Source organism: Borostomias antarcticus (genome assembly GCF_949987555.1).
Source record: "Borostomias antarcticus genome assembly, chromosome: 9".
Classification (NCBI taxonomy): domain Eukaryota; kingdom Metazoa; phylum Chordata; class Actinopteri; order Stomiiformes; family Stomiidae; genus Borostomias; species Borostomias antarcticus.
The window spans coordinates 22041009-22068592 of NC_140242.1; the positions used below are offsets into that span (position 1 = coordinate 22041009).

General features: G+C 45.5%; 2 protein-coding genes across 2 annotated transcripts in view; both read left to right on the forward strand.

The window, feature by feature from the left end:
* Positions 1-19028, forward strand: part of ccdc141 (coiled-coil domain containing 141) — a gene marked incomplete at both ends in the record, with an annotated part of 19844 nt that extends 816 nt beyond the window's left edge. The window contains 25 exons of the mRNA XM_084442901.1: positions 464-586; positions 1473-1667; positions 2181-2286; positions 3111-3424; positions 4920-5039; positions 5437-5649; positions 5892-6064; positions 6242-6383; positions 7001-7120; positions 7208-7399; positions 7507-7701; positions 7799-7978; positions 8147-8272; positions 8444-8632; positions 8926-9087; positions 9224-9373; positions 13561-13701; positions 13832-14029; positions 14126-14309; positions 14496-14608; positions 14697-14801; positions 16682-17053; positions 17238-17668; positions 17843-18172; positions 18752-19028. Coding sequence (XP_084299027.1) covers positions 464-586; positions 1473-1667; positions 2181-2286; positions 3111-3424; positions 4920-5039; positions 5437-5649; positions 5892-6064; positions 6242-6383; positions 7001-7120; positions 7208-7399; positions 7507-7701; positions 7799-7978; positions 8147-8272; positions 8444-8632; positions 8926-9087; positions 9224-9373; positions 13561-13701; positions 13832-14029; positions 14126-14309; positions 14496-14608; positions 14697-14801; positions 16682-17053; positions 17238-17668; positions 17843-18172; positions 18752-19028 — 4851 coding nt within the window. The remainder of the gene's footprint in view (positions 1-463; positions 587-1472; positions 1668-2180; positions 2287-3110; positions 3425-4919; positions 5040-5436; positions 5650-5891; positions 6065-6241; positions 6384-7000; positions 7121-7207; positions 7400-7506; positions 7702-7798; positions 7979-8146; positions 8273-8443; positions 8633-8925; positions 9088-9223; positions 9374-13560; positions 13702-13831; positions 14030-14125; positions 14310-14495; positions 14609-14696; positions 14802-16681; positions 17054-17237; positions 17669-17842; positions 18173-18751) is intronic.
* Positions 19029-24928: 5900 nt separating this feature from the next.
* ttn.2 (titin, tandem duplicate 2) overlaps positions 24929-27584 on the forward strand; it is a gene marked incomplete at both ends in the record, with an annotated part of 185423 nt that continues 182767 nt past the window's right edge. The window contains 4 exons of the mRNA XM_084442903.1: positions 24929-25019; positions 25832-26035; positions 26567-26854; positions 27458-27543. Of these exons, the coding sequence (XP_084299029.1) occupies positions 24929-25019; positions 25832-26035; positions 26567-26854; positions 27458-27543 (669 nt within the window). The remainder of the gene's footprint in view (positions 25020-25831; positions 26036-26566; positions 26855-27457; positions 27544-27584) is intronic.

Genomic DNA, 27584 nt, shown 5'->3' on the forward strand with positions numbered 1-27584 from the left:
GGTCGGGGGGTGGGGGGACGGGGTTGCATTCCAAGGCCCTGTAAAGTGAGTGTCGCTGAAGCAATCTGAAGCACACTGTCATTAAAGGGCACACATGGAAATCAGCTACACAAAAGACCCCCCCACACACACACCCCCCCCACACACACACACACATTCACACACAGGCATGCACACAAGCAAGCAGCAAGAGCACGGTTCATGTGTGTAGAGTTCTCACCGAGTGTGAGAGTGTGACATTGTCCCCAAGGTGTAGGGCAGCATGACCAGTAGAGCTGCAGGAAGCAGAACCCCAGAGGACCTATTTACATGCCCTGTTTACACACCGTGAATTCCACTCGACCATGTGGCTGTTCATAAGTATAATGTTACAACCTGCTTCACTCTGACTCTCCACATAAAGGCCTTGGTGTGTGTGTGTGTGTGTGTGTGTGTGTGTGTGTGTGTGTGTGCGTGTTTGCAGAGTGGGCCGCTGGTGCAGCTTCAGTTGACCGAAGCTGAGCCAGACCTGCTGGAGATCGGCAGCAACCAGGAAGAAACCAAGAAGCTCATTGTGGAACACGAGCAGCTCCTGACCAAACTCAAGGTAACCAGGCAGCTGTGTGACTGACCCACAGACTGACTCAGCATCAGTGACCACCACTCCCTGCTGGCTAAAAGTGTTAATGTGAAACGTTCTGTGAAGTATGCCTGCCCTGCACAGTACATCTCACAGGTTCAGTGTGGTTAGGGCACCATCAGTGCTGTTCTGAGTTAAGAGGGTGGCTGGCTGCTGTTTACTGGCTGTGCCCTGGCGGAGAGCTCACAGTAGCTCTCACCTTGATTTATAATATTTACACTGAACTTTTCTCTCTTTCCATGGCTCTTTTTAGCCGCAGCAGTACAATAGCTATTTCAGATCCAGCCATCCCCTCAGTCCTGTTGCCAAGTACATTTACTCTCTCCTGTAGCTTGTTCCCACTAGTTCCCGTAGTTCTGACAGATGTGAACATTTACAGGCTACACTGTATTCTTGACAGATAACACGGGTTCTCTTTCCTATATAGGAATTCTTCGAAACACAGGGTATATAAGGATAGGATTAATCGGAGGGGTTATATGAAAACATCAGAGGAAACTCGGATTTAGTCCCTAAAACACCCTAATTACAGACTTGCTCTGGTGATCATGAAGAGATTGTAACAGATGTAAACTTGGGTTTATACAGTAGCTGAATGATGTTTGAGGCAGTCCAGTTTTGTCTAGATAAATTGTGATGTTCTGAGTAACATGAGCCCGGGCTAACTCGCCTCTTCTGTCAGAAATGAAAGGGCAGTGAAGTGTGTGCGTGTGTGTGTGTGTGTGTGTGCGTGTGTGCGTGCGTGTGTGCATGCGTGCATGCTTGCGTGTGTGTTTGTGTGCCAGAAATATAAGGAGGCCGAGTTCCTGTCAGAAACAGGAGTGAGTGAGTGAGTGAGTGTCTCTTCTGTCAGAAACATGAGGGAGGTGTATGGGCCTTGCTGGAAGAGGCAGACAAGACGGCCGAGGAGAAGAGGAGGGAGGAGGGGAAGGTGTACGAGGCCATGGCCGACACTCTGGGCCATGCGTGGAGCAGCCTCATCTCCCTGCTGGAGAGACGCAGGGCACTGCTGCAGCTGGCCTCTGACTTCTTTGACGGAGCGCTGGAGGTAGGACGGTCACCGCACTGCTGTTTTACCTGTCACGTTTCACCTCTACGTCACCATTCTGTGACACCATCGCTCTGTTTCAAACTGGTTTATAAGGCTAACTACTTAATATAGGACCTATAAAACAAGAGCAGTTCTGAAATGGAAAGTGGTTTATCATACTAGTGTTGATTTCATGATAGCAGCACTGCAAAGGGAGTGTTATCTTCCTGTTATGACCGCTGCCAGTGCATCTGTTTCCTCTTCTGTAAAGAGTTTCAGAGCACATCATAGGAAACAGCGTGATCCATCAGCATTGTTACCAATAGTGTGTTCAAGCTGGAAAAATATTTATATTCCATTCAACAATAGACTGGACAGATGAGTAAACACATGCTCTGTATGCTCATGGCTAATGCCTGTCTCTCTGTGCTCCTCTCTGTGGTCCATGGCTAATGCCTGTCTCTCTGTGCTCCATGGCTAATGCCTGTCTCTCTGTGATCCATGGCTAATGCCTGTCTCTCTGTCTCCCAGTTTGCCATCAGGATTGACGAGGCAGAGGAGCTCCAGAGCCGAGGCCAGGAGCTGGACGCAGACAGCCTGAGGGACCTACTCCAGACACAGAGCATCATGAAGAGAGGTGAGGACCTCTCAGAGTAGCCAGCCTCCTCGGAGCAGTGATGGAGTAGTACTGTAACTGCCGGCTCCAGATGTCTGACATCACGTGATTCTGGTCACCTTTGAACATCAGCCTTCTGGGAGTGAGGTTCTCCTCACCACTCTCCTCCATATGTCCCCATGGTGTGATGATCTCAGCCTCAATGTCCCCAAACCCCACTCTCTTAATAGAGACAGTCATAAAGTACTACTGTATCATGGACTGTAAGTCCTGGCAGCCAGACCTCATGCTATGAGCCTTTTTGTGATTAAATATCCTTCTGCCCCATCCCTCATGATATAATTTTGTAAAACAAAATGGCTGGCATTTCAAACTGCAGTGATGACCATAAGGCTTTGCATTCTACATCACACAGTATGTGTGGGCAGGACTGGTGTTCGTAGCCTATCAGAGGACTGTCTGGCTGGACAGAGGGAACCTGTCAGTTCAACAAAAGCTTTCCTTCACTCACGATTTGCACTGCTTAGGGACACAGAGAGCTTTATGTCTGATGACGGCAAACACTACAAACAGACTCTTCTGTTTCCCTGAATAATGATTCAGAGATGCGGCTTTGTGTTGTGGGAGATACCGCATGCATCCCTTGTTATGTTTAATTCATGGTCAAAACTATCAGATGCGCTGCGTGGGATTAGTCAACTCAGAAAATGGCCTCTGTGTCAATGGAGAAAGTCTGTGAGTGTACTGTACACTACATGATGCATCCACAGCTGTATCGCTATCATAAACAGCCTGACAAACCTGTATGTGTGTGCGTGTATGTGTTTGTGTGTGCGCGCGCCCAGGTCTACTGGAGAAGTCTCTGCTGGTTATGACCAAGCGCGACGAGCTGCTGTCCCGCCTGCTGGAGCTGCGGCGGCTGGAGGAGCTGCAGGGGGGCCGTGGCGGCGTGGGGGCGGGGTCGCAGGGGGGGCGGGGCGGCGCAGGGGCGGGATCGCAGGGGGGGCGGGGCAGCGGCGGCGGCAGCTGCAGCAGGGTGGAGAGTCTGGTGGAGATCCTGCAGGACAGACGCAGACAGGTGGACCACGGCATGACCCGGCGGCAGATGCACTTGCAGCTCATCCTGCGCCTCTACCAGCTGGAGCTACAGGAACAGGAAGTAGGTCACCGGGATGGGAAGAGGGTCGCTGGTGAAAAACAGGATTGAGTACTAAGGCCCAGTCCCAATGTCCATCCTTACCTTATGGAGTCACAGACTTTGAGGCGCGTTCAGGCTAAGTGCGTGAGGGCTTAGGGCTGTCCCATTGTCAAATCGTCAAGTGCATGAGGTCTTTCTGGCAGACATTTTGAGCCCTTTATGCCCCCTTACCGTAAGTCTGCACTTATACTTTGCCTAAGGGAATTACCCACAGTTCATATCGTTGTGACGTGAAACACAGGGTTACCTGAAGAATGGCCAATAAACAAGCACGGACAGATCAACCAACCCTAACTTTCACGTTACAAAACAAAATATGTTTTCATGTTTTCAGCTAGACTTGCCTAACTGCACAAGTAGCCTTATAAGTATTTTGGTTTCAATATTTTTACGTATAGGATATCAACCCCATGGGTTTGTATAATTTGATTTGTTTGAAAATATGTAGGCTATGGTTATAAATTATATAAATTAACTATGGTTATAAATTACATCAATATCTGTTGCCCTAAATGATTCCCCAGTTAAATGGTAACACATAGGGTTGTGATAATGTAAAGGGGATTTGACTCAGCCAAAAAATTATTTACATGTAGGCCTACAAGAAAAACATAACGTAAAATTGAAAAGTAAAATAAAAAGTCCCACACGCACAATAATAAGAAATATGTTTTGACATCAACGTAACGTGATGTCACAAGTGCTGTCCCATTCATTTTTATAACATTTCAAATACTTGCAGCCTCTCACACTCAACCACTTTACCAGGTGACGTCAATAAGTCTGTGAGGGCTCAGGGCTTGAGGGTGTAGGGTGGAAATTGAGACTGGGCCTAAGGGTGTTTTCCATTCCATCCACGTACAGTAGTTTAGTTACTCTTCCATGTGTAGCTACTCTCACTGGCTTTATGTTGTTGTTGTGCTTGAGTCTGAGTCTCCCTTTGACTCTGGCAATGGAGCAGAACAGCAAAACCATTACAGGAACCTTTCAGGTGTGTTATTGCTGCTACATGGGAATGGATATGAACACACTATACTGTACATGGGATAATTTTTGCGCTGTCCGTTGTAAAATGTCCTGAGGACGTCCTTTTAGAGAAATGCTAAACCTTTCTTCTATCCAACTGATCATGTGGCATCATGCGTTGAAATAACATACATACAGCACATGCCTCTGGGTTTGCTCTTGAAATATGTCAAGTGTTTGATACTCTGCCCACTTTAACTCCAGCCACCTGCTGTTTCTGTGCATGCCTCTGGATGCTGTGTAACACTGTCTCACATGCATCACATTTGTACAGTATGCTATGCATCTTTCCCTCGATGTGTGACTTTGTTATTGCCCGACCCGATTGTGAATTAATAAATGAATGAATGAATGAATGTAGAGTATGTTGAGAGGTTGTGTATCATACATTCCCTAGTTCTGAATGAGTGTGATGGTCCCTGTCCCCCAGGTGACAGAGTGGTTCCAGAGTCAGGCTGAGGAGTACCTGGAGAGGGACGCGCTGGGCTCCAGTCTGTCTGAGAGCGAAGAGCTGCTTCAGGAGTACAGGGAGTTTGAGGCAAAGGCCAAGGTGCAGTACTCTGAGCAGCAGTGAAACAATATGGCATAGTTATATCAGTCCAAATATTGTACATCAATATGGGCTCATCCATATCACTGTGCAGGAGGATCATATACGATGACCACCTTACTTTCCCAGCCAGCAGTGTAGGTCCCCAGACCAGGAGTTGAGCTACACGGTGGCCTACATCATATTTCTAACCATCATAATTCATCACCCCTCCAAACCTGAAATGTCATAGATGTCATCTTAGCTGAGTGGGAGTACAGAAGCACGATGGCATGACTTGCAACTTCAGTTCAGCAGTAAAAATATGAGATGGAAATATTTACAGCCTGTCATGTGGCCTGACACTTCCTCTCATACCTCTGATCCCCCCACCTGTCATCCTGTCCTTCTCCTGCAGGACTGGAGCCTCCTGGTGGACAGGCTGCTGGCGCAGGCCCCCGAGCTGCAGACGGAGGAGCTTCAGCTGCAGCCAGAGGAGCGTCCGGGGGCGTCGCAGGTGTGCGAGAGGAGCCGGGCTCTGAGGAGCCTCCAAGAGAAGCTGTGGAGCCTGATGATGGGCCGCCAGGCACTGCTACAGGAGAGCAACGCCTTCTTCAGAAGCGCCAACAAGGTAGACAGTCAGGACGCTTGTCAACACTGCCCTCTGGTGGCAGGAGCTATCAAGGGTATATTTGTACCACATTATGCCCAAACCTTTCTTCAGAAATAGCACCACAGTTGGAAATAGTCTTGGCTTTAGTATATATAGTTGAAAGACTGCATTCACACACACTGTCTCACCTTGCAAATTCAGCATGCAATTACCTCCTCTTGACCTTGACGGTGGTTTGATAACTGTCTTGACTCTGTTAGGCGTTTGAAATTCTGGCGGGCAGTGAGAGTCAGATAAAGATTCTGAAGAGCCAGACAATGAGTCTCCCAGAGCTGGCAAAGAGGCACGAGGAGCTGGCAAGGACCATGAAGGAGGCAGTGGTGGAGCCCCTCCAGAGAGGACAGCTCATACTGCCGAAGAGCCAGACGCACAGGTCAGCGCTCAGGGACTGGAGGTCTTGGGTATGGAAAGTGTGAGATATATTTTAAGCCTATTTAAACAAAGTATTTGTGATAGATGTGATTCATTGAGCATGGGGTCTTTCTTACTCTAGAAGATGCAGTTATGGTGAAGTGGACCTGTTCTCAACCTGCATGCCTCTCTTCCATAGTGCCCAGGTGGCAGGGGTTCAGAGGATGCTGGGATACGTCCGCGAGCGAGTGGAAGGTTTGAGTCGGGAGTGCCACGCCCACAGAGCATTGGCTGATAAGCGACAGCAGCTGGTGTCCTCATGTGAGGACATGATAGACAAGGTAAGGCAGGTTAGAATCTTTATGTTCTTGGGTGTGCGTGTGTACAGTATGTGTGTGTGGTACAGGTACTTGGCTTAAGGTGTCTGTAACATCTAACACTAACATTTTGTACCACCGGATTTCATTGTGATTGATGAGGACCACAGTGAGGTGTTCCTGCTGGAAGTGGGCTGTACTTTTGATTCTAGTTTAGAAGAGGCTTTTCTCACTAAACAGCTTAAGTCCCAGCCAATGGTACAGGCCATTATACAGCTAGGCTGTCAGTTAATAGTGTTTGTATTTGGCAGCCTGGGCCATGTCCATAGGTCAGTAGTCAGAAGCCTGAGGATTATGGGGTTGACCAAGTGTGAAGAAAAGCAGACTGCTAAATATTGCTCAATCTCCTCCATGTAAGCATGTTGTGTACATCCTAGATACTTGTTCATATCTATAAAATGTGACACTTGTTAAACAACCCATCAACATGATAGCAATGGAACTATATTTGGGTCCCTGCAATGTATTTTTTAAAATGCAGACCTTAATAAAGAATTCAAATGTGTGTGTGTGTGTGTGTATATATACGTGTGTGTGTGTGCGTGTGTGTGTGTGTGTGTGTGTTTGCGTGTCTTGTTCAGATCTCTGCTTGGATAAAGAGCAGCAGCAGCATCCTCTCCAGCTGTACTGAACCTGGAGAGCAGCTGTCTCAGTCTGAGGACCTCCTCAAAAAACACCTGGAGCTCTCAGAACAGACACAGGTAATGTCATATGTACTGTACATCTACACACAGTCGCCATCCACTTCCACTTCCTGTCATGCTCAGTGTGTTCCACCCTTCCCCCAGGAGACAGCTGCTGATGCAGAGGCCATGTCTGAGTTCCTGCGTGAGCTGAGGTTTCTGGAGTGTCCTGAAGCCACTGAGCTCTCCAACAAAGCCAGTCTGCTGGAGGAGGAGCTGAAGAATATCTCCAGGATCATCAGCCAACGCCTCGAAAGCTTACGGTCATATGTAGGCTTCCTCAGGATCGCTGAGGAGGCGAGTTGGTCTTCCTACAATGTCTTAGTTTGATGGAATGTGGCATTGTGATTGCTCACACGTAGCAAACATTAAAGACAATCCATCTGAAAGGGCTCTGTTTGCAGGTGGAGGAGCAGATGCAGGGGCTGAGAGAGTTCTACAACAGGAAGCCAGAGGAGGAGGAGAATGAGGAGTGTGGTGGAGGAGGAGGAGGAGGTGTGGGGGTGAAGGAGCAGGCCGATGCCCGCTGGCAGAGAATGCTGCAGAGGTTTCTCACAATGCAAGACATGGGCAACAACTTCATCAACTCCTCCAACATGGTCAGAGACAGTCCACTCCAAACGCAGCCATGATGGTATATCCAAAGTGGTTTGGAAAATTCTAATATGTAGTGTTTGTCTCTGTTGTCTGTTTCAGGTAAGTGAAAAGCTGAACTTGAACGTGAGAGCTGCCATCTCAGTGGTGGAGAAGATCATGGAGGATCTGGCCAAGAGGAAGGGGGACATCTCGGAACTGTGGACCTCCTGGCAGTTGCACATCAGCCATATCAAGTCTGTGAAGAAGCAATGGAAGAAGTTCAAAGAACAGCTGAAAAAGGTCTTGCTGCATCCAAAACTACTGTAGGCTTTCCTTTCAGTCAGCGCAATCTTAAAATTGTCTCCTGAACTTGGCCTCCTACAAAAAAGGTTTCTAAACTGCAAAATTAGACTGATTATTTGATATTACGCTCACTGATAAATTCGCCTTGCTGTCATTTTATTCCAGGTGCTTCATGACCTGAGGTCAGTGGAGGAAGTTCTGGTTCCGACTACTAAGTTGGATCTGGGGTCAGACCTGCAGACTGTCTCCAAGCTGCACGAAAACTTCAACCTGGCCAAGCCTCAGTTCATGGTAAAGAAGGATTACCTCCATATTGTGTCCAGTGTGGCACTACACCCCATGTGCTTAATTCTTCCACTTTACCGAAGACCACCTTAACAGGAGGAATGCCAAACATTATCCATGTGGAACTGTAGCAATTGAAACATCTGTTTGTGTTATGTGTAACGCATGCTGCTGTAGCAACTGAACGCCGAAGTGGAGTACATGGTGAAGACGTCGGAGCTGCTGGCCCTGAAGGGGGTTCCTGTCAGAGAGAAGGCTGAGAGGGTCACTGAACTCATCCAGCTTCACCAGAGGATCAAAGAGAAGATCAGAGAGTATGAGACGCTCCTCAGCATGGCCGTCCAGTTCCACCGGCTCTACAACGAGGTTAGTGGACCTGGACCACACAAGCTTGGTGTTTATCTTCATCTCAGAAGTATCCACTTGTTTCCTTCAATCCTCTCTCCTTGGAACTGGTTAATCGTCATGGTTTGAGGATGAGGTGATGGGGGAGGAAGCCAGGAATCAGGGAAAAACTTTAAAGGCGAGCCTCCTGTCTGGAGTCAACCACCCCCACGGCCCTGGCCTAAATGTGATCTGGACCAACAGTTAATGACAGCCAGGGTAATGGTCTGTATTAATGGTCTTAATGTAGCCAGGGTAATACTGTATATCCCTAGCTGGAGAAGCTGCTGTTGTGCGAGCCAGTGCAGGCCTTCAGTGAAACGAGCCAGGCCCGGACCCAGCTGAGCCAGCACCAAGAGAGACAAAGCCATGTACGACACCTCCACAAGCTGGCCCTCTCCTTGGGAAGAGACATTGGCACCTCTGTGCAGCAGTCGGTAAGACATTACCTGATAAATTGAATATCTGCCTGCCTGCTGGCCTGCCTGCCTGTCTGTTTTTTTCCTGACAGTGCTGATGGTGAATAGTGTGTGTCTCAGTGTGTTCGACCTGCCTCTCACCTCTGTATTCCAGCAGGCCACAGTATTCTGTGTGCGTCACCTGGCAGAGCTCCTGGAACGTCTGGAGAGGGGCTGTGCCTCCTGGAGCGCCCAGGCCCTCCGCTGTGAGGAGAGTCTCACCAGCAACGTCCACTACTGCGTCTTTAAAGAGGAGATCACAGAAGTGAGGCCTTTAGTGAAACAGACTTTACTGCAGTGTTGCTTGATACTGTGTTCTGTTCCAGTCTCATAACATCAATCTACAGTGCAAAAACATCTGCGGTAGTACATTTCTAGCCTCACAATGGACACCTGCTCTAGCTAACCAGGAGCTGGATTATCATCTTATCAGAACAATCAACTGAGCTGGTGTGAAGGGTGGTGCTGGAGGCAGGGGGCTACCCAGAGCTGGAGTATCTTAGTAGTCTAAAGTGGCCTCCTCTCTTTCTTCCCTGTCCTGCATCCTTATATCAGTGAAGTTGGAGAGAGAGGAGTTTAGGAAAATAAGTATTGACATGGCTCCCTTCTCTGACCCCACCCACCCCACCCCCACAAGCATAGCACGGCTGTCTCTGGGCTATACTTAGCTCTGGGACACTGAGCTTTGTCTCTAGAGGAAATCTATTCACGGTAACATTCTCTCCCTCCCTCCGTCCCTCCCTCCACCATGTGGCTAATGTCACTCCAGAGAGGGGAGGCTTCCTCTCTTATCAGCTGTTGTAAGGAAGACCGAAACACCAAACACATGAATACGCCCATTGGCTATCCACTGGAGGATAAGAACTAGCAGGTCTACCTTAAATAGAAGTTACCGTATGCAGTATTATAGCCCTTTATTTCATAAAGCTGCTCAGCAAACCAAACAGGTGAAGTGTAAATCAACAAATCTATGTTCAGATATTAAGTCAGTCTTACCCCAAGTAACTTACTTTATTAACATTACATCTTCTTTGTCTTATGATAACACATGTATTGGCCTGTGTTCTGATGTTGTGATCTCTACTGCTCTCTAGTGGATGGTGACTGTACATGTAAGAAGTTTGCAGCCTATATCAACCTACCTTGGACTTTGGCATCATGTATTGCAGTCATATTGACTTATGACTTATATGTAATGATATTTCAAATCAAAACCATTATTCAAGATAGTCTGTAAGATTATCACTGTAGATGTGGTGGTAGGAGCAGGGGCGACACCAGGAATTTGGGCAAAAAAAAAAAAAAAAAAATCCACTGGACCCAATATAATGCATATTGTTCAGGGCCCCTTCCAAGCTTGGGGCCCCCTGAATCATTCCAACCTTTTCCACTGGGAAATAGGAGGGGTGTCTGGTTTGTTTTAATGTAATCTGGCCACTGGAGGGAGTCACTGCTTCCTCCTGCCCCCCTGGTGGAGTTCTCCTGAAGATGTCATGGTACATAAACAGTATCTCACCTCGGATCACAACTTGCTAGATTATATTTCATACATAGTTATGAAGCAGATACAGGCTGGATTAGTTTTCATGAAGGAAACACTTCACCGTGGAGCCAGACATAACTTTGCACTCACCAGACTCTGCATCACATTTGAATCACAACTTGAAGTAATTATCCTCATTCATTAGACCTAGTGGAGGTAAATTATGAATTGTGGATCCTAGTGGAGGATCGAAGCATGACTTCTGTAGAGAAATCTGCTTTGGAATTTACTTAGGTCAGAGTATACCAATGTATTAGGTCTCATGAAAGGCCCTATATTAACTAGGGGCCAAGCACCGAAGGTGCGAGGCACCTATTGTAATTGGTAGTATTATAATTTTGTCTGCCATGGAAGTCTATATATAGCCGACTGATCGCTTTTTACTAAACTTGGCAGAATGGTAGAGGCTTGTGCCAGGAAGCCCTCACATCGATTGGCCAAAGGGGGGCGCTATAGCAACCGTTCAAAATCACAAACTTTGAACAGGCATATCTCATGCCCTGTTTGACCAAGAGGCATGAACCTTTGCAGACATATGACTCTTCTCACAAGGAACAAATTTGCCTTGAGAACCCACAGCTTCCAGTTATGTAGAATTTCCGCTATTTCAAATTTTTTGAAAAAATCTTAAAATCTATCTCCAAGTTTCACCAATCTGCATGAATCTGCACGGTCTATTTTTATGAAACTTTTCACAGTGGTAGAGGGTAATACCAAGATGCCATGGACCACATTTTACATCAATTGGCCAGAGGGGCGTGCTATAGCAATCAATTGAAATTACGAACTTTGAACAGGCATATCTCATGCACCGTTTGACCTAGAGTCATAAAACTTTGCACCCATTAGCCTCTCCTCACGAGGAACAAATTTGCCTCAAGAACCTATAACTTCCGGTTTTGGAGGCTTTCTGCCATTTTGAATTTTTTGAAAAATGCTTAAAATCTATATCCTACTAGGAAGTTTCACCAATCTACAAGAAACTGGGTAGATAGGAACTAGGAACCAATATCTAAAGCTCCTTCTCAGCAAACATTTGAAAAGTTGAAAAAAAACAGCCACTTTGAGCCAATGAAGATTGCAGAGGGCATGGCTTTTCACATAAAGGGGTATAATTTCTGAAGGGTTGGACAGAACACCACAAAACTTTGTTTGCATATCATCACACATAAATGGAGGACGACCCTCCATTATTAGCCTGATCAAACCAAATGGGGCGCTATTGCCAGTTCAGGCCTAACTGCCATGCCGATTTTTAAAAAACTTGGTACAGTGGTACCAGAGCATGCTAATGGTCACAGGAGAAATATTAAGCTGATGGGCCACAGGGTGAGGCATGAGCCAAAATGCTTAGAAGTGGATAAAACGCAATGAATTGCAGTGGCACCTCCCTTGGCCAATTTTGGTTCATATTTCTTGTAGGAGTAGGTCATGTGATGCTCTACAGCTTACTAATTAGACACAAAATTGCCAGATTCAGTTTTGATGTTGATATGTTTTTTGGAAAGCTCCCCCATCGTGCTTTCATAGAATTTTCATTGACATTTTCAATGATCACATAGTTCAAACGTGGCTATGACGTGTTGCACTTGTTGCCTTTAATGCGCTCATTGCGATTGATGCCCCCGGTATTGCTGCTTGCGGCTATATTTATTATTATTATTATTATTATTACATTAAATATGTGTATTTGTAGAAAAAGATTCAACATGAGACTTATCTCAGCAGCCTTTTTTCCTCTTTGCTGTGTCACTGAGCTGTCAATGATAAATATGCTGTTGGTGTCAGTGACCGCCAGCCTTTCATAAATATATATGAGTAAACGGGCTGGTATGCTGCTGGCGGGGGCTGGACCAGCTGCTGCTGCTCCTCAGCTACTTAGATAACTAACAGCACCTCAGCCCACTGTGGGTCCGCAGCCTCCCTTCATCTGTACGCAGGATACAGTGTCTATGCTGACCAAATAGGCTTGAGGACTTCTCAAACAACCTGACTACTTTTTTAGAAACCATCCTAATATCTATAACAACCTCATAAATATGAGATGCACTGTATCTATATTGGACTCAAAGGGTCATCACAGATAACATGGTATGATGACACAGTCATCTGTCATCACTATCTCAACTGTGTGTTCTCTGACAAACCAATCCTGTACTTCCCCGTCTGCTGTTAGTAGTTCAGCTTGTTGTTTACTTGTTATCAAGTGTTTGTGTAGAACTGATTGTGTGTAGCAGCTGGTGCAACACAACTACTCGGCCTGGTGGACTGGTTCAGTCCAGAAAGACAAATTGAACTGGAGATGATTCAGTCCTGTGGGACCACTGGGGGGTTTGAGGGCTTGATATGCCAACTCATGCTGGGATTTCTGGCCTTTCACTTCATCCTGTGGCGCTGTACCCCTCTTCCCTATCTCCCCCTTTCTCCACCCATCCCCTTCCTTTTCTCTCCCCCGCTCCCTCAGGGCCCTAAACATACTTCCCCCATGCATGTAAAGTATAGTACATGTACCCTCCTTGACTAAAGAGCGGTCTGTGGGGGGCAAAGCCCAGACTCCTCGCTCCGGGCCCTAGGTAGACTCCAGGCTTTGGGATGCAGCTGTCCTTGGCTGACACACAAGCCAACCATTTGGACATCAGACACCATTGCTGAATGCAGCCAGGCGGGACAGAAATGGCCCTGCGGTATGAATCACATCTCCAGCCTCAGCCTTTAAGGTCACTGAAAGAATCACAGCACAGGTTACATGTCAATGGTGTGCTTTTATAATTATTGATTCTCCCACTTTTCACTTTATTTGGAAAGTTTGAGTATGGAGGACAAAGAAGATGAAGCTCTATTATACTGTATGTGGGGATTGAATCAGTCGAGTTGTAGTTATGTGTATTAGAATGTCTCAATTCTCTTAGTTAAGGGAGTCGTTTAAGGACCTGAAGAAGAAGTTCAACAACCTGAAATTCAACTACGTGAAGAAAAATGAAAAGTCCAGGAACCTGAAAGCAGTGAAGAACCAAATCCAGCAAACTGAGATCTATGTTGAGAAGCTACAGGTGAGCCACTGCGGTGCTGAACAGGTTGCAGATAGTCTGGTCACCATGCTCCACTCTAACCCTGCTATATGCTTTTTGCAATGCCCTTTACATTTACTTATTGGCAATACTGTACCCATCCCCCCCAAAGGTGTTGAAGCGTCGTATGCAGGTGATGACGGCTAAGGTGTCATCCAGCGCAGAGCGCCACCTAGTGGGCGGAAGCCCCCGGGAGGTGGAGGACGCCATGAACGAGTTGCAGAGGCTGCTGGGAGACTTTGATAGGAGTGTAGAGGAGTACAGACACAACCTGGAGATGAGTGTCAAGCTGCAGCAAGCCATGGAGGAGGTGGGCACACGTGCACACAAATACCCAGTCACACAACACTTTCTCAAAACAAGGTCACAAAGTACTTCATCTCCCATTCTGGTCTCTGTGCTGCAGTACCAGTTCTGGTGTGATGAGGCCAGTGCCACCATTGTGCGGGTGGGGAAGTACTCCTCCCAGTGCCAGACCAGGGAGGCCGTGGCCATCCTCTACAAACAGTTTGAGAAGTTTGTCTGGCCAACTGTCCCTCAACAGGAAGAGAGAATCAGCCAAATCACTGAACTGGCTATCAAGCTTCATGGTGAGACATGAAACTAGACCATGCAAGAGGAGACCAGACAAAGCCAGGCCAGACGACTGAACCAGAACAGATAAAACCAGCCCAGGCCAGACCACACTAGACCAAGCCAGACATGGCTATACTGGAGTCTATACTGGAGTCTACAACTGACTGATACATGGACTGTGTCTCCCGTGTTTGTTGTAGGTGCTGAGGAGGGCAAGAAGTACATGGAGAAAACTGTCACCAAACACAGTGAGATAGTGGAGTCTATCAAGGAACTGTGTAGCGGACTGATGGACCTAGAGGCCAAACTACAGGTTGGAAGGACACACAGACACACATACACATACAGACGTTAACTTTTGGACATGCATATCCTCTAAGCCTGCGATGTTGTGTTATTAGACGGAGACTCTGAAGCAGCAGACAGAAGGGAAGGACAGTGAGGAGGTTACGTCCAACCAGACAGCAGAGAAGACAGAGAACAAACTACAAGACTCTCTGGATGTGGTAAGATCTCCAGGATAATAGTTTTACTGTGGTAGTAAACATCTTAGGGGCGAATTCACTAAAGCAAATTGCGCCCGCTAATTGCACCATTACATTGCGCGTCAGTTGCGCCAGCTATGTGCTCCGTTTAAAAACCTATTCACTAAAGATATTGCGCTAATAATATCCCAGCGCAAACACGCCCATTCGGTGTTTGCGGCTGAGTGCAATTTGCTGCTGATATAGGAAATGACTATAAATACTGCGCATACAGCGCATACAACTCGTATGCATATCATTGGACGATGGCAGACAGAAAAAGAAAGATACGATTTTCAGACAGCGAACTTGAAGGCCTCACGGACGAGGTTCAAAAACATCAAAAACATCCTCAAAAAATATCACGACTGCAGCAAAAAATCATATTGGGGTTTAATTTCCCAATCAGTCAGTGCCATTTGTGTGTGTAAACGCGGAAGACTGCAAACGGAGGTGGAATGATTTGAAAAGACGAACAAAGGAAAAATTCTCATTTTATGTTATGCAAGTTGCAGCACGATGATCTGGCATACTTTTGGGGGAGTGTATAACATTGCCCCACCGGTACGATCTAGGCATCTAAACGGCTTTTCAGGATTCCAAATGTGCACTCAATCACACCGCGCGTCCTGATGTGAGCCCAGTTGTACGCCGCCTCTCCAAAGTTGGAAGGATTACGCACGGGAGTCATCATCCATGGCTGAAGATGATACCTGCCGTCACCTATGATTCAAAAACAAAATATTTTCAAGACCATTCAAATAAAAAAAATATTGTGTAGGCTATGTTTTTATTTATTTATACCTATATCGGCCCCCAGCCGTTCAATGAACAGCTATAGGGAATGCGCAGTTTCGCGTATAGACTATTATACGCACAGTTTCGTGCTATGTAGGCTATTATAAATAAGTATTATTCATTGGGGGAGCTTGGACTCGCTGGGGACGGGTGGAGAGACGCATAGTCAACTGAGCCTCCCCAGACGCGACTTCATCCTCCAGTTGGCTGAGCTGCGCGCTCTGGTGTCCAAACAGCTACCGCGGTGGTTCTAGTGTTAAATCAAAAAAGTGACCTTCTTCTAAATATTCTCTCACGAACAACACGCCTGGCGTTGCGATGCCTTCGCCTCGCAACAATCACTGCTGCCATGATCAGCGGACAGGCTGGCCGCGACACACCCCTTGCGCTTAAATACCACCACGTCTCTGAAAACGCAATTAATTTCACTTTAACTGCGTGAGGCAATTTGCGCCGATCTTTGTGAATTGGGCGGGTTTTGCAATAATGTTCATTTGCATAGAAAGGGGAACATTCTCCGCCCATATTACCTAATTTAAATATGAGCTAATAACACCGGCGCAGAGAAACGCAATGACGAACGCAACGCAGTTAACACCGTATTTCACCCTTTGCGAGGGCTTTGTGAATAGCAAACATAATTTTTGACTTATTTGCACAGGCTTTGCGTCAGGAAAAGCTGCGCAATCCTTTAGTGAATTCGCCCCTTAGTGTTGGAATCATCTGAATCTTCTCACTCACTTCTTCTCAATTATTTTCCTTCCCCTAAACTTATTCCCTTATGAACTTGTTTTGAAAAGTCTGAGCAGAAAGAAACTGGACACACTCCTGAACTCACCACAGGGGCTGATGGGAAAGAAGTTCCAATTAAGATACTAGCCAACGAAGAGCCTCAACTGAAGAAGACACACAGCCAACACCTGCCAGACAAGCAGACAGCTCAAGATAGACAGACAGTTCCAGACAAACATACAGTTTATAACAAACAGACAATTTCAGAAAAGCATACAGTTTCTCCTGACATACAAACATTTTCAGACAGACAGACAATTCCTGACAGACAGACAGTGGTGTCAGAGAGCAGGTTGTTCACCCAGGAGAAATACTCTGAAACCAAGCACGTGGAGACTTTCAGCGACAAGTCCACGGTGGAGAGAACAGAGGAACACCACTCCTCCTTCTCCTGCACTCACACCTTCAACCTCTCCTGCTCTCCACTCACACTAGAAAGGGACAGGAGGGCCCACACTCTCCACCAATCGGGGCCTGGCAACCAAACCAGGGCCACTCCTCCTCCCCAGGCCCCCTCCTCCGGCCCCAGCTTCTCAGATATCCAGAAAGAGTTCCAGAAGAAGGAGAGACAGGTACCAGGGCTGAGGACTGCCCAGGAACTTGCCCACTCCTTCACTGGTTACCACATGTCCTCTGATCCTCAGGTCAGTATTATCATTGGTCTGATGTATTTACCGCCCAGGTCATGTGCATACAAACCTTAATGAGTTTATGTCTATCTCTATCCCCTATCTCTCTCTCTCTCTCTCTCTCTCTCTCTCTCTCTCTCTCTCTCTCTCACTCTCTCTTTCTCTCTCCGGTCCTCCCTTCAACCCCCTCACCTCCCAGTATGCAGCAGGAGGACTGGCAGAGGCGGAGCTTCAGCAGGAAGCCCTTACAGAAGAGTCCCTGTCTAATGACGAGTATGAGTGCACATCACCCGACGACATCTCCCTGCCCCCACTCTCCGAGACTCCCGAGTCCAACATCGTCCAATCAGAGAACGACCTGGATGACGGCTTCTGCGTGAGCTCCTCCCACAGCGTCCATGTCAACCAGTACAACCAGTACAACCAGCAGAGCCAGGCCCACTCCGACAACAGTGGCCAAGCCCGGCCCAGTCAGACGGAGAGCTATCCGTCCCCCACAGCAGGCCTGGGTAGCAGGTTCAGAGCCGAGTCCTCCTCCTTCATCCAGAGCCCCCTGACTGTTCCTGCCCCAAGCCTGGTCTCCACCACCCTCTCCAGCATCCTCAAGACCAAGACCAGCCCCCACAGCCCAGGCCCAAGCCTCCCCCAGGGCAGTGCAAGCCTCCTCCAAGGCCCTGCCAACAACAGCAGCCTCCCGCTGGAGAGCTCCAGCCTCAACCAGGGCCTCCCTAGCACCAACCTACTGCAGGGTCTCCATCTCAGCTGTAGTTTGCCCCGTGCCAGCCTCCCCCTGGGCACTGCCAGCGAGTGTCACCAGACACTCTACTCGCTGCATGAGAGCCTCTCTGAGATCCAGGAGTGTGTGCATGACCTTCACGGCGCCTCGGCTTGGGCACAACCCCCTAACTTGCATGCTGCCCCCTCCTCACTAACCACAGAGCAGGACCCAGACATGTGCTGGCCTACGGCCGTCAGGGAGGAGATCAGGCTGCCCTCTGCCAGCAGGGCCCCGGGCAGCCCGGCAGAACAGGGGCCCAGCTTCACCAGACCCCTGGCTAATGCCACCGTAGTGGAGGGCTCGCCTGTGACTCTGGAAGTGGAGGTCACTGGACACCCCGAGCCTACGCTCACATGGTGGGTAGCCTACAACAAACTACTGCCATAAGCACACATAGGCCTGTAGCTTACTTACAAACCATTGCCATCAAATACTCCACACAGGCTGAAACTGAGAATTATGTCATTTGTAGCGTTGTAGAAAAGTCACATGATTTCACATGATTTTAATTCAATTAGAATTCTTTGCATTAGTGTGAATAATCCTGAATGGTCATTGTTTGTTCCAAAATCTGACAGCTGATGACTTTGGACAGCTCTGTAGATCTACAGTAGACCAGATGGATCTCTCTGGTGGGGAAGAGAAGAGACACAAACATAGGACATATAAAAACACATTTAAACTGCATACAAGTGTTACACGTACATCTGCAACCTTTTCATCTTACCTAATCATTTGGTGTTTTTTTGTGTGACTAATCTTTTTTGGGTTCCTTTTATTTGAAGTGACTTTGATAGCAAGTTTGTCCCGTAATGAATAAAGATATGAAATAACCCAGTAGCCAGTAGTTGTTTTGATAGTGCGTAACCTCTGACTACATCTCTGACTCACAGTCATATGACATTGTGATGTGATGGTTGACCCTCTTGCCTCAGGTTGAAGAACGGCGAGAGGCTGGCCAGTGGCGACCACATACAGCTGTCTCACAAGGAGGGCAAGCATGCCCTGTACATTCAGAGGTTGACAGAGGGGGACACGGGGGTCTATGAGGTCCAGGCCGCCAGCCCCAGCGGCTTGGTGTCCTCTAGTGCTGCCCTGCAGGTGACAGGTACCAGCGGCCCTGACCTCTTCACCTCGCTCCAGCTGGACTGGCACACCTGCTTTGGCACGCTGTGTATCTTCCTCTGGCTGCTCTACCTGCTGGTGCTATGAGAGAGTAACATCACACACCCCTGCCAGACCACCCATCTCCACCCAACACAACCTCATTTCCCTCCACTCCCCCTTCGCGCTGATAGACAGTGGTGTTGTTGGCCCACATGACTCTGAGACAACCTCACCTGGGAGGTCACCTCTGAACTAGAACACCTTCCTGATTAACCCCATATCACCTTGTGTGTGGCTGATAGTGATGATACTATATGTAATTACATTTTTAAGTAGAAAAGCCTAACCAGGGACAGGGGTCGCAAATTAGCTTTGGCTAGAAATCACATAACACATCTGTGTCATGTTATTGTAACTTGTTACAATGTTTTTTTTTGCATTGTCCCTGACAAATAAACTACCAGACTCAGGTGTATGTGTAGGACAGGTTCAGATTCACAGCATGTACACCATGTTACGTCTCCTGTTTGTATCTGTGTAGGTCCAGGTGAAGGTTCAGGTGGAGGTTAGAGATACTGACCAAGGTTGTGAGTGGGGCAGAGAGAGAGCTTCCTCCTATTAAAGTGCTTTGAATACCAGGAAATAACAAGGTGGGCTAAATTCTGAAGTGCTAAACAATCCTGACATTTGGAATTTGGAACTAACAATCAATTGTTATCAAAGAGGACTTAATCCCTATGCAAGTTGATTACAAACAATTAATAACAACTATGTTGATACAATGTTTCATTTTTAAATGGGTAGAATATTATGTAGAGATTGGGATATCATATAAAGACCTAAGAATAAGCTGTGGGTGTTTGTTTCCTGTGAAATGCTCTGTCAAAGGAAAGCTGGATTCATTCCCCAGTTGGAATCATTGTATAGATACAGTAGTTCTCTGACACACACAGGCTTCATGTCTGAAGCCATCAAACATAGTCATACGCATGTATTAACCCTCACATTACTCATGTGCCTTACTTATTTATTATGAATAAATTGGTTAACTATCAACACAGTTGGTCTCTTTCAGATTCAGATTTTATTTGTCACATGTATATGGTACAGTGTACAATGTATAGTGAAATGTTACTGCCGGCTCTGTGATGTGCTCAATTTTTTTTTTTTACAAATTACACAAATTACAAATTATACAAAGCTATACAAATAAAGGTACCGTCATGGATGAACTATGTACATGCTCTACAGATCTGTTAGCATTTAGCAGCAATGATTTACATTGAACCGAACCTATTTATCTGTCAGATAAAAAGCCATTGCATACAAGCCAACATGGCCAGCTGTCAGGCAAGAGTCAAGGTTACAAGGAGCTGCAGGGTTCAGTCCTGTAGCCTTGTGGTCTAGTATATCACTGCTGTTTACTGTTGCCTTTCTGACAGTCGTTAAGCTCTGAGATGGAGGTGATAGGTTTGTATTACAGGATTGACCAGGTCTCCTTACTGAATGTGCATGTTGAATAAATGTATGTTGCTAAGTCTCAGTAGTATAGAGAATGTGCATCATTCGCACAACACCACAGTGCCGAGCTGACCAAGTTAACTAGGTTTAACTAGGTCAGCTGTTACAAGGTTAGCTGTTGATGTTTGTTTATTTACTTTGGCAGGCGGCACCTACAGTATAGGGTTGAGTTCCAGGGGAAAAGGAGAGCTGATGAACTGATAGGAGTCTGTCTGGTGATGATTAGTTAGCTGTGAGTAGGACAGATGGGAGTTCAGAAAGGGGCTGGGGGTGTGAGATCTCAGTTTACACTCAGTCTCCAACTCCACCCCCCCCAGGGCTATGTAGATGCTTCCCTCCAATCAAACCCCCCTCTGGGATGATAAGGTGGTTCACTATGGTAAGTACTTAAGGAGGTTATATTAGAAAGACGGATTGGGTCAAATTACCATAGTCCTTGGATGACTTACACTTCCAGTTTTAGTCTAGCGCTTAAGAGAATGGTAATCACTTTTTGAGTATTGGTGATGGTAGTTTGTGCAGGGTAGCAGGAGGATAGGTTAGTAAAGTCGAGTAGAGTCAAACAGGTACATGGCTATGGAAAGACGCCATAAGAGGATTTTAAATAGCCGCAGAGTTCAAGTATTTATAGATGTTCCCTCTCAGCATCTCAAAACAGATGAAAATAACATTTACATTTCGTACATTTAGTGTCTAGTCACAGTGAACGTTTGTTTGACAAAAACACATGAAAATTTGAGTTCCCAAAGAAAAAGGTGAATAACAACCATTGTGCAACAGAAGCCCTAATTGAAGCTTCTCTCCCTTACACTTCAGAATGTGAGCCAACAGTGATAGTCCTGGAGAGACGGGGATGTTGAGGCAGAGTCAACCTTAAACAAGATGAAGAGGGGAAAACAAGACTTCCACCCACAAGAAGACAAGGCTCGAGATATATCAGCTGAGATAGCCGCATACCCTACATACTGCACACTCTCCTGGTGATGTCCAGGCCACATCTTTGACAGTAATGGGAATTAACATCTAAATGCCTTGGAAAGTTATTTTACACATTGCATCTGGTTTTGTTTTCTCTCTTCTACATGCTTGTTGCTTTTGAATATTATTTTCACTTTATTTACTGTACATGTTCTTTTGATGCTGTAACAGTGCGATTTCCCCCCAGGGATGAATAAAGTACTACTACAGTTCTACTGCTATGACAAAACGTCAGAATTGGTGCCAGTTCTCTTTATTTTTGATACTCTAAACTCGCACAGATCCAACAATATATTATTCAGTGTATAGATTACATACGGGTATGTAGCAGCCTCAAATAGTGTAATTAGTTTAAGAATGTTTAATATTGTATGTTTTCTAACACATTTAAACAGTGTTAAAGGAGTAGTAAAGCTGTTTAGCCCTGTTTTAAGGTTAATTATGATCATATACAATGGTTCAGATCAAAACGTTGACAAAACTAGCACTTTTGAGAAAGTCTGATAATTGCTCTACCACCGCTTTGGTCATACCATGAAAAATCATTCAAAAAACATGTTCAACTCTCAATTTCAAAGACAAGAAACTCACCAAGGTATTAATTGGCGTTCTGATATATAGTTATATATATAGCCATAAAGTAAGATTCTAGTTCATCTGGAAAGGCTTTTTTAAATATTTAGTATAGAACTATTTAGTCGCAGCACATATGTGTGTAAACGTCCGCAAACTAGGTAGCCTAGCAACATAAACAATAACAATAGCTACCGTAAGTAGTTTCGCTTCCTGAATCCCCTCTGCGGATTGATCTACACATCTACAACGGTCGCTTCAATACAAGTCAATTGATTTCATAAAATTATCAATAAAACCCTACAGGATTCATACTTTGCGGCGGATTTGATGTCAGAACACCAACGGACACCAATTACCCCCTCGGTGAGCTTCTTGTCTTTGAAATCGAGAGTTTTACATGTTTTTGAAAGATTTTTCAAGGTGCCCACCCACATCCATTGTATGACCAAAACGGTGGTAGAGCAATTATCAGACTTTCTCAAAAGTGCTAGTTTTGTCAACGTTTTGATCTGAACCATTGTATATCATCATAAGTAACCTTAAATCAGGGCTAAACATGCATTTTCCCTTTACTACTCCTTTAATGTAACATCATTACCTCCCCCCATGACTCTATTGACATCATCTGTCCCAGTCTGGTCAATGATGAGGGGATGGGAGTACATTCAGACTTGAGTGACAGCAGCAGCCTTTTCCACTTTGATCTGTCGACCATCAACTGGTCATCGGTCAACTGGACATGATCTGTCGACCATCAACAGTGTTTATGGCAGACTGTGAGATTGTGGTATCAATTCAGATGATACAAGATGATGGTTCTTACTCAGTAGGAATTTCAGGTTAGGCTTTTTTGTGTGTAGAAGTGTGGAGTACCCCCCCCCCTCCACACACACACACACACACACACACACTCTCACTCACACAATGTTGAGTTAAATAAGTGACAGATGTGAGGTTGCATAAAATGGCTTCCATCTCCCAGGATGCATCTGAGAGACTGGCCAATGAGTTGGGCAGATGGCCTGGTGATGCTGAAGAGTCCAGGGGTATAAAAAGTAACACAACCATATTGTCACTTCTGAGCAGTTGGAGCATTCCCAGCCTTGCCTCGGGTGTAGGGATTGCGTCGGAAAAGCAAAACTACACGCCAACTCTGTGTAGTTTTGTTTTTTTGAGTTACTTTGAGGCTCAACTGTTCTCACATTGGATTTCTGACAACATTTCTGGATAAGGAATTGTTTCTGAAGACACTTCTGGGCTCTGCCCCATACATTTTAGGCAACCTTGTGGATACAAGTAAGTGACTTTACTTTATAACACTGAAACCCTCTGCCAATGCTATGTTCCATTATCAAATCATGATTGTATCATCATGTGATTATGAGAGAAATGCTACAACGCAACTGTTTTTATACATAAATGGGGACACATGTATCAATAATCTTACTAGAAACATTTAACAGTTATGTTTTTAAGTTTTAATTCATTGAGGACTAGTACTTTCCAATTTCAAGGTTATTATATGGTGCTTTGGACTAGCCCATCCAAGAATAGCCCCTGATAGCATTAGAGTGGTGTCCCAGCTGGGTCACCATGTCTTTTTAAGGGAATCAACAGCAGGGCTATCAGTTGCACCTCCAGCTATGTGCCACATGGTGGCTGTCAGTCAAGCAGGGGACAGGGTATTTTTAGAAGCTGCCAATCCAGTTACATAGCAAACAGTTTTATCGGAAGTTTACAGTTTTGGATAGGTTTCATTATTTGATGATTTACCTACTGTGACCCATTGTTAAATGTCTGTTCCAGCATCATTTGATTGAGGCCAACTTATCTTAAGGTGCTCTCATCAGTGATTGTCAAAGTTAATTGAGTATGAGAGATGTTTTTGACTATGTTCCATCCTGTCTCCAAATGAATGGTCTTTTTAAAACTATAAATGTATCAAATCACTATCCATTGTGCATATACTGTAGTGTACATGAGAGAGACAGATTGAGTTTATGGTGAAACAATAATATTATGTCAAGTGGAATAATGTATGTTGTTGTTGATGATGTCTTGTTCACCAGAGAGGTGGAGAGCCTAGCTACTGCAGCTGTTCAAGCTATTAGCTATTAGCTATTAAGCTATTGGCTGATCAATTGACATCATAGTATTACATGTACTGGTGAAGCAGTGTTGTGGCAACTGGTTGATGATTATTCATGTACTGTAAATTAAGCTTGATCAGTGAGTGAGTGAGTGAGTGAGTGAGTGAGTGAGTTAATGAATTAATTAATTAAGGATATGTGGTTGAGCTGAACTGTAATGGCTAACACTGTTGAGCCTAAACACAGTGAGGTTCTACAAAAGAGTTTTAAAGCATCTGTTACACATTAATACGATACTTATATGTCTGATAATTGGTCACTACAATATTAATTGATCATGATTATGTAGGATAATTGAGTGCTGCTGTAGTGCCAGGGGGACAGCTGCTGTGTGTGAGTGTGAGTATGTGAGTGTGAGTGTGTGAATCCTGGCTGTAGCTAAAGCCAGGCAGTCCTCAGAGGTGGAGCATCCAGTTGTCTCTGTCCTGTCTGGGAACTGTCAGGGGGGTGGGCTGAGACTGTGCCTGGCCTAACACCCAGCCCCCATGGAGCCTCCCATAGCTCAAGTGACAGGCTGCTGGAAGCCAGGTGCTGCTAAAGGCTCTGATTAGACCCCCACAGGCTAAAAATACAGCTCTGACTTCCATAGGGGATGCTCTCTATTGAGAATTGTATTGTTGAAACTAGAAAAGAGATGTTCATGTGACACAGTTTTGAATGGACGCTGGATACTTGAAAGTTGATGAGAGTAAAGGAGTCTTCGTGTCTGGCGATGTAGATATGTGTTTGGTCGGTCTGGTGATCTTGTATTTTGTTGTGTCTCTCAGGGTGCCTACCAACATGTCGACACAGGCGCCAACATTTACACAGCCGCTACAAAGCGTTGTGGCACTTGAGGGTAGTGCTGCAACGTTTGAGGCTCAAGTTAGTGGTAAGGAAGCCTCTTGTGTCCTTTACCATTTACCTTTAACATCTTTATTGGTCATGCAGCGAGACACACACACACATCACATGGTGTAGGCTGCAATGCCGAAACACACACACACACACGCACACACACACACACACACACACACACACACACACACACACACACACACACACACACACACACACACACACACACACACATTAATGACTGGAGTGTCCACCTACTGTACACAGTCAAATGCATAACCACCCCTAGAAGACAAAGTATCATGCAGAATATTAGATCACACAGCCATACTCTTATTAACAGAACAGCATACTAGATCACACAGCCATAATCTTAAAAGAACAGACCACTCTCACAAACGTAATCAGAAGGTACAAATCATAGCTTTTTTATGTTTAATCATGACACATCCTTTAGTGTTGTTTTAACCAATAGAACTATGGCAAAGCAGGAAAGAGGCAGTTTAAGACGAGGGGGACATGCCCCCCACTCTTCCAGAATCTTATCACCTAAAGCAGTATAAACCCAGCAGGGTGTCTCCTTGTGAACCCATCTGTCAGGCAGCTCTCATCAGAAAAGAAACTTACAGTAAACTGAGTTACCTGCTGAGTAAACACCACACCACACAGCCATACTCTTAACAGAACAGAATACATCGCACAACCTACACTATTTGGTGAATAACATTTTGCTGCTGAATACTGTTATCAATTGCTGTCATGTACAGTAGGCGTACAGTATGCTGTACTTACTTATAATCTCATTACCATGTGCTCTGCTGATTAAACTGTTGACTCTGCGTGAAGGTGCTCCAGTTCCTGAGGTGAGCTGGTTTCGTGATGGCCAGGTTCTTTCTGCTGCGGCTCTGCCCGGCGTTCAGATCTCGTTCAGCGATGGCCGCGCTGTTCTGATGATCCCTGCTGTGACAGCCGCACACAGTGGAAGATTTTCTGTGAGAGCCACCAATGGAGCTGGACAAGCCACTAGCACTGCTGAACTCCTTGTTACAGGTAGGAAAACCACATCAATGCTATGCACCCTTCAAATCAATAACCAGCCAGCCCAAGCTCCGCTTTCCAGCTAATTTGTTTGCCTTGTCTATTTGTCAATTGTTGTATCAAAACAGTCAACAAAATGTATAGACCACCACACCTTTAACCACCACACCTTTAGCCACCACACCTTTAACCACCACACCTTTAGCCACCACACCTTTAACCATCACACCTTTAGCCACCACACTTTTACACACCACACCTTTAACCTTTAGCCACCACACCTTTAACTGCCACACTTTTAACCGCCACACCTTTAACCGCCACACCTTTAACCGCTACACCTTTAACCGCCACCCCTTTAACTGCCACACCTTTAACCACCACACCTTTAACCGCTATACCTTTAACCGATACACCTTTACTGCCACACCTTTAACCGCCACACCTTTACCCACCACAGCTTTAACCACCACACCTTTAATCACCACACATTTAATCACCACACCTTGTCATTGATATTCTGAATGTGATTTTCTTCCACAGTGGAGACTGCGCCACCAAACTTTGTTCAGAGACTTCAGAGTATGACAGTGAGACAAGGAAGCCAAGTGAGACTGGATGTTCGTGTGACAGGAATCCCTACACCTGTGGTTAAGTTCTACAGAGAGGGAGCTGAGATACAGAGCTCCGCTGACTTTCAGATTGTTCAAGAAGGAGACCTTTACAGTTTGCTGATTGCTGAAGCCTTCCCAGAGGATTCTGGAACCTATTCCGTTAGTGCGTCTAACAGCACTGGACGGGCAACCTCCACATCTGAACTACTGGTTCAGGGTAAGTATAATGGTTGATACATTTGATAATAATAATAATAATAATAATAATAATAATAATAATAATAATAATTATTATTATTATTATTATTATTGTTATGTGTGTTTGTGTGTGCAGCCTAAAGTAGGTCTATGTATGCTATGTGAGCATTTGTACAGTATGTGGGCATGTATTGCTGTCTGTCCTAATACATCCATGGTCCTACTGTAAGGCTCCCCAAGCCAGGTCGGGATTTACAGGATATAGGTTCCATTATAATCATTATGATCAAATTTACAGGATATAGGTTCCATTATAATCATCTGAGAAATGAATTCAGTGAAATTAAATACAATTCTTAATTTGTCAATCACATTTTATTTCTGACACTGTTACTTGTAGAAGCACTCAAAACTGTGAGTTTTACTTCAGCTTGCTAACTAAACCATCTCCACAAGCTAATCATTAAAATGACTGTTATATCCTAGCTATCTTAGTGAATTGTGAAATTATTGTTGTTATTTGTTGTTGTTGAACTTGTTGAACAAGTCAAATTTAAAATAACAAAATACAAACGACCACAAGTAGGTTTTAATGCTAAGTAAATGTGTTGAATGCGAACAGGTGAAGAAGCCGTACCTGCAAAGAAGACCAAGACAGTTGTGTCATCCTCCCAGATGTCTCAGACTCGCCAGACCAGAGTTGAGAGGGTAACATATTAGACTTTTACATCTACTTTAGACAAAATCCT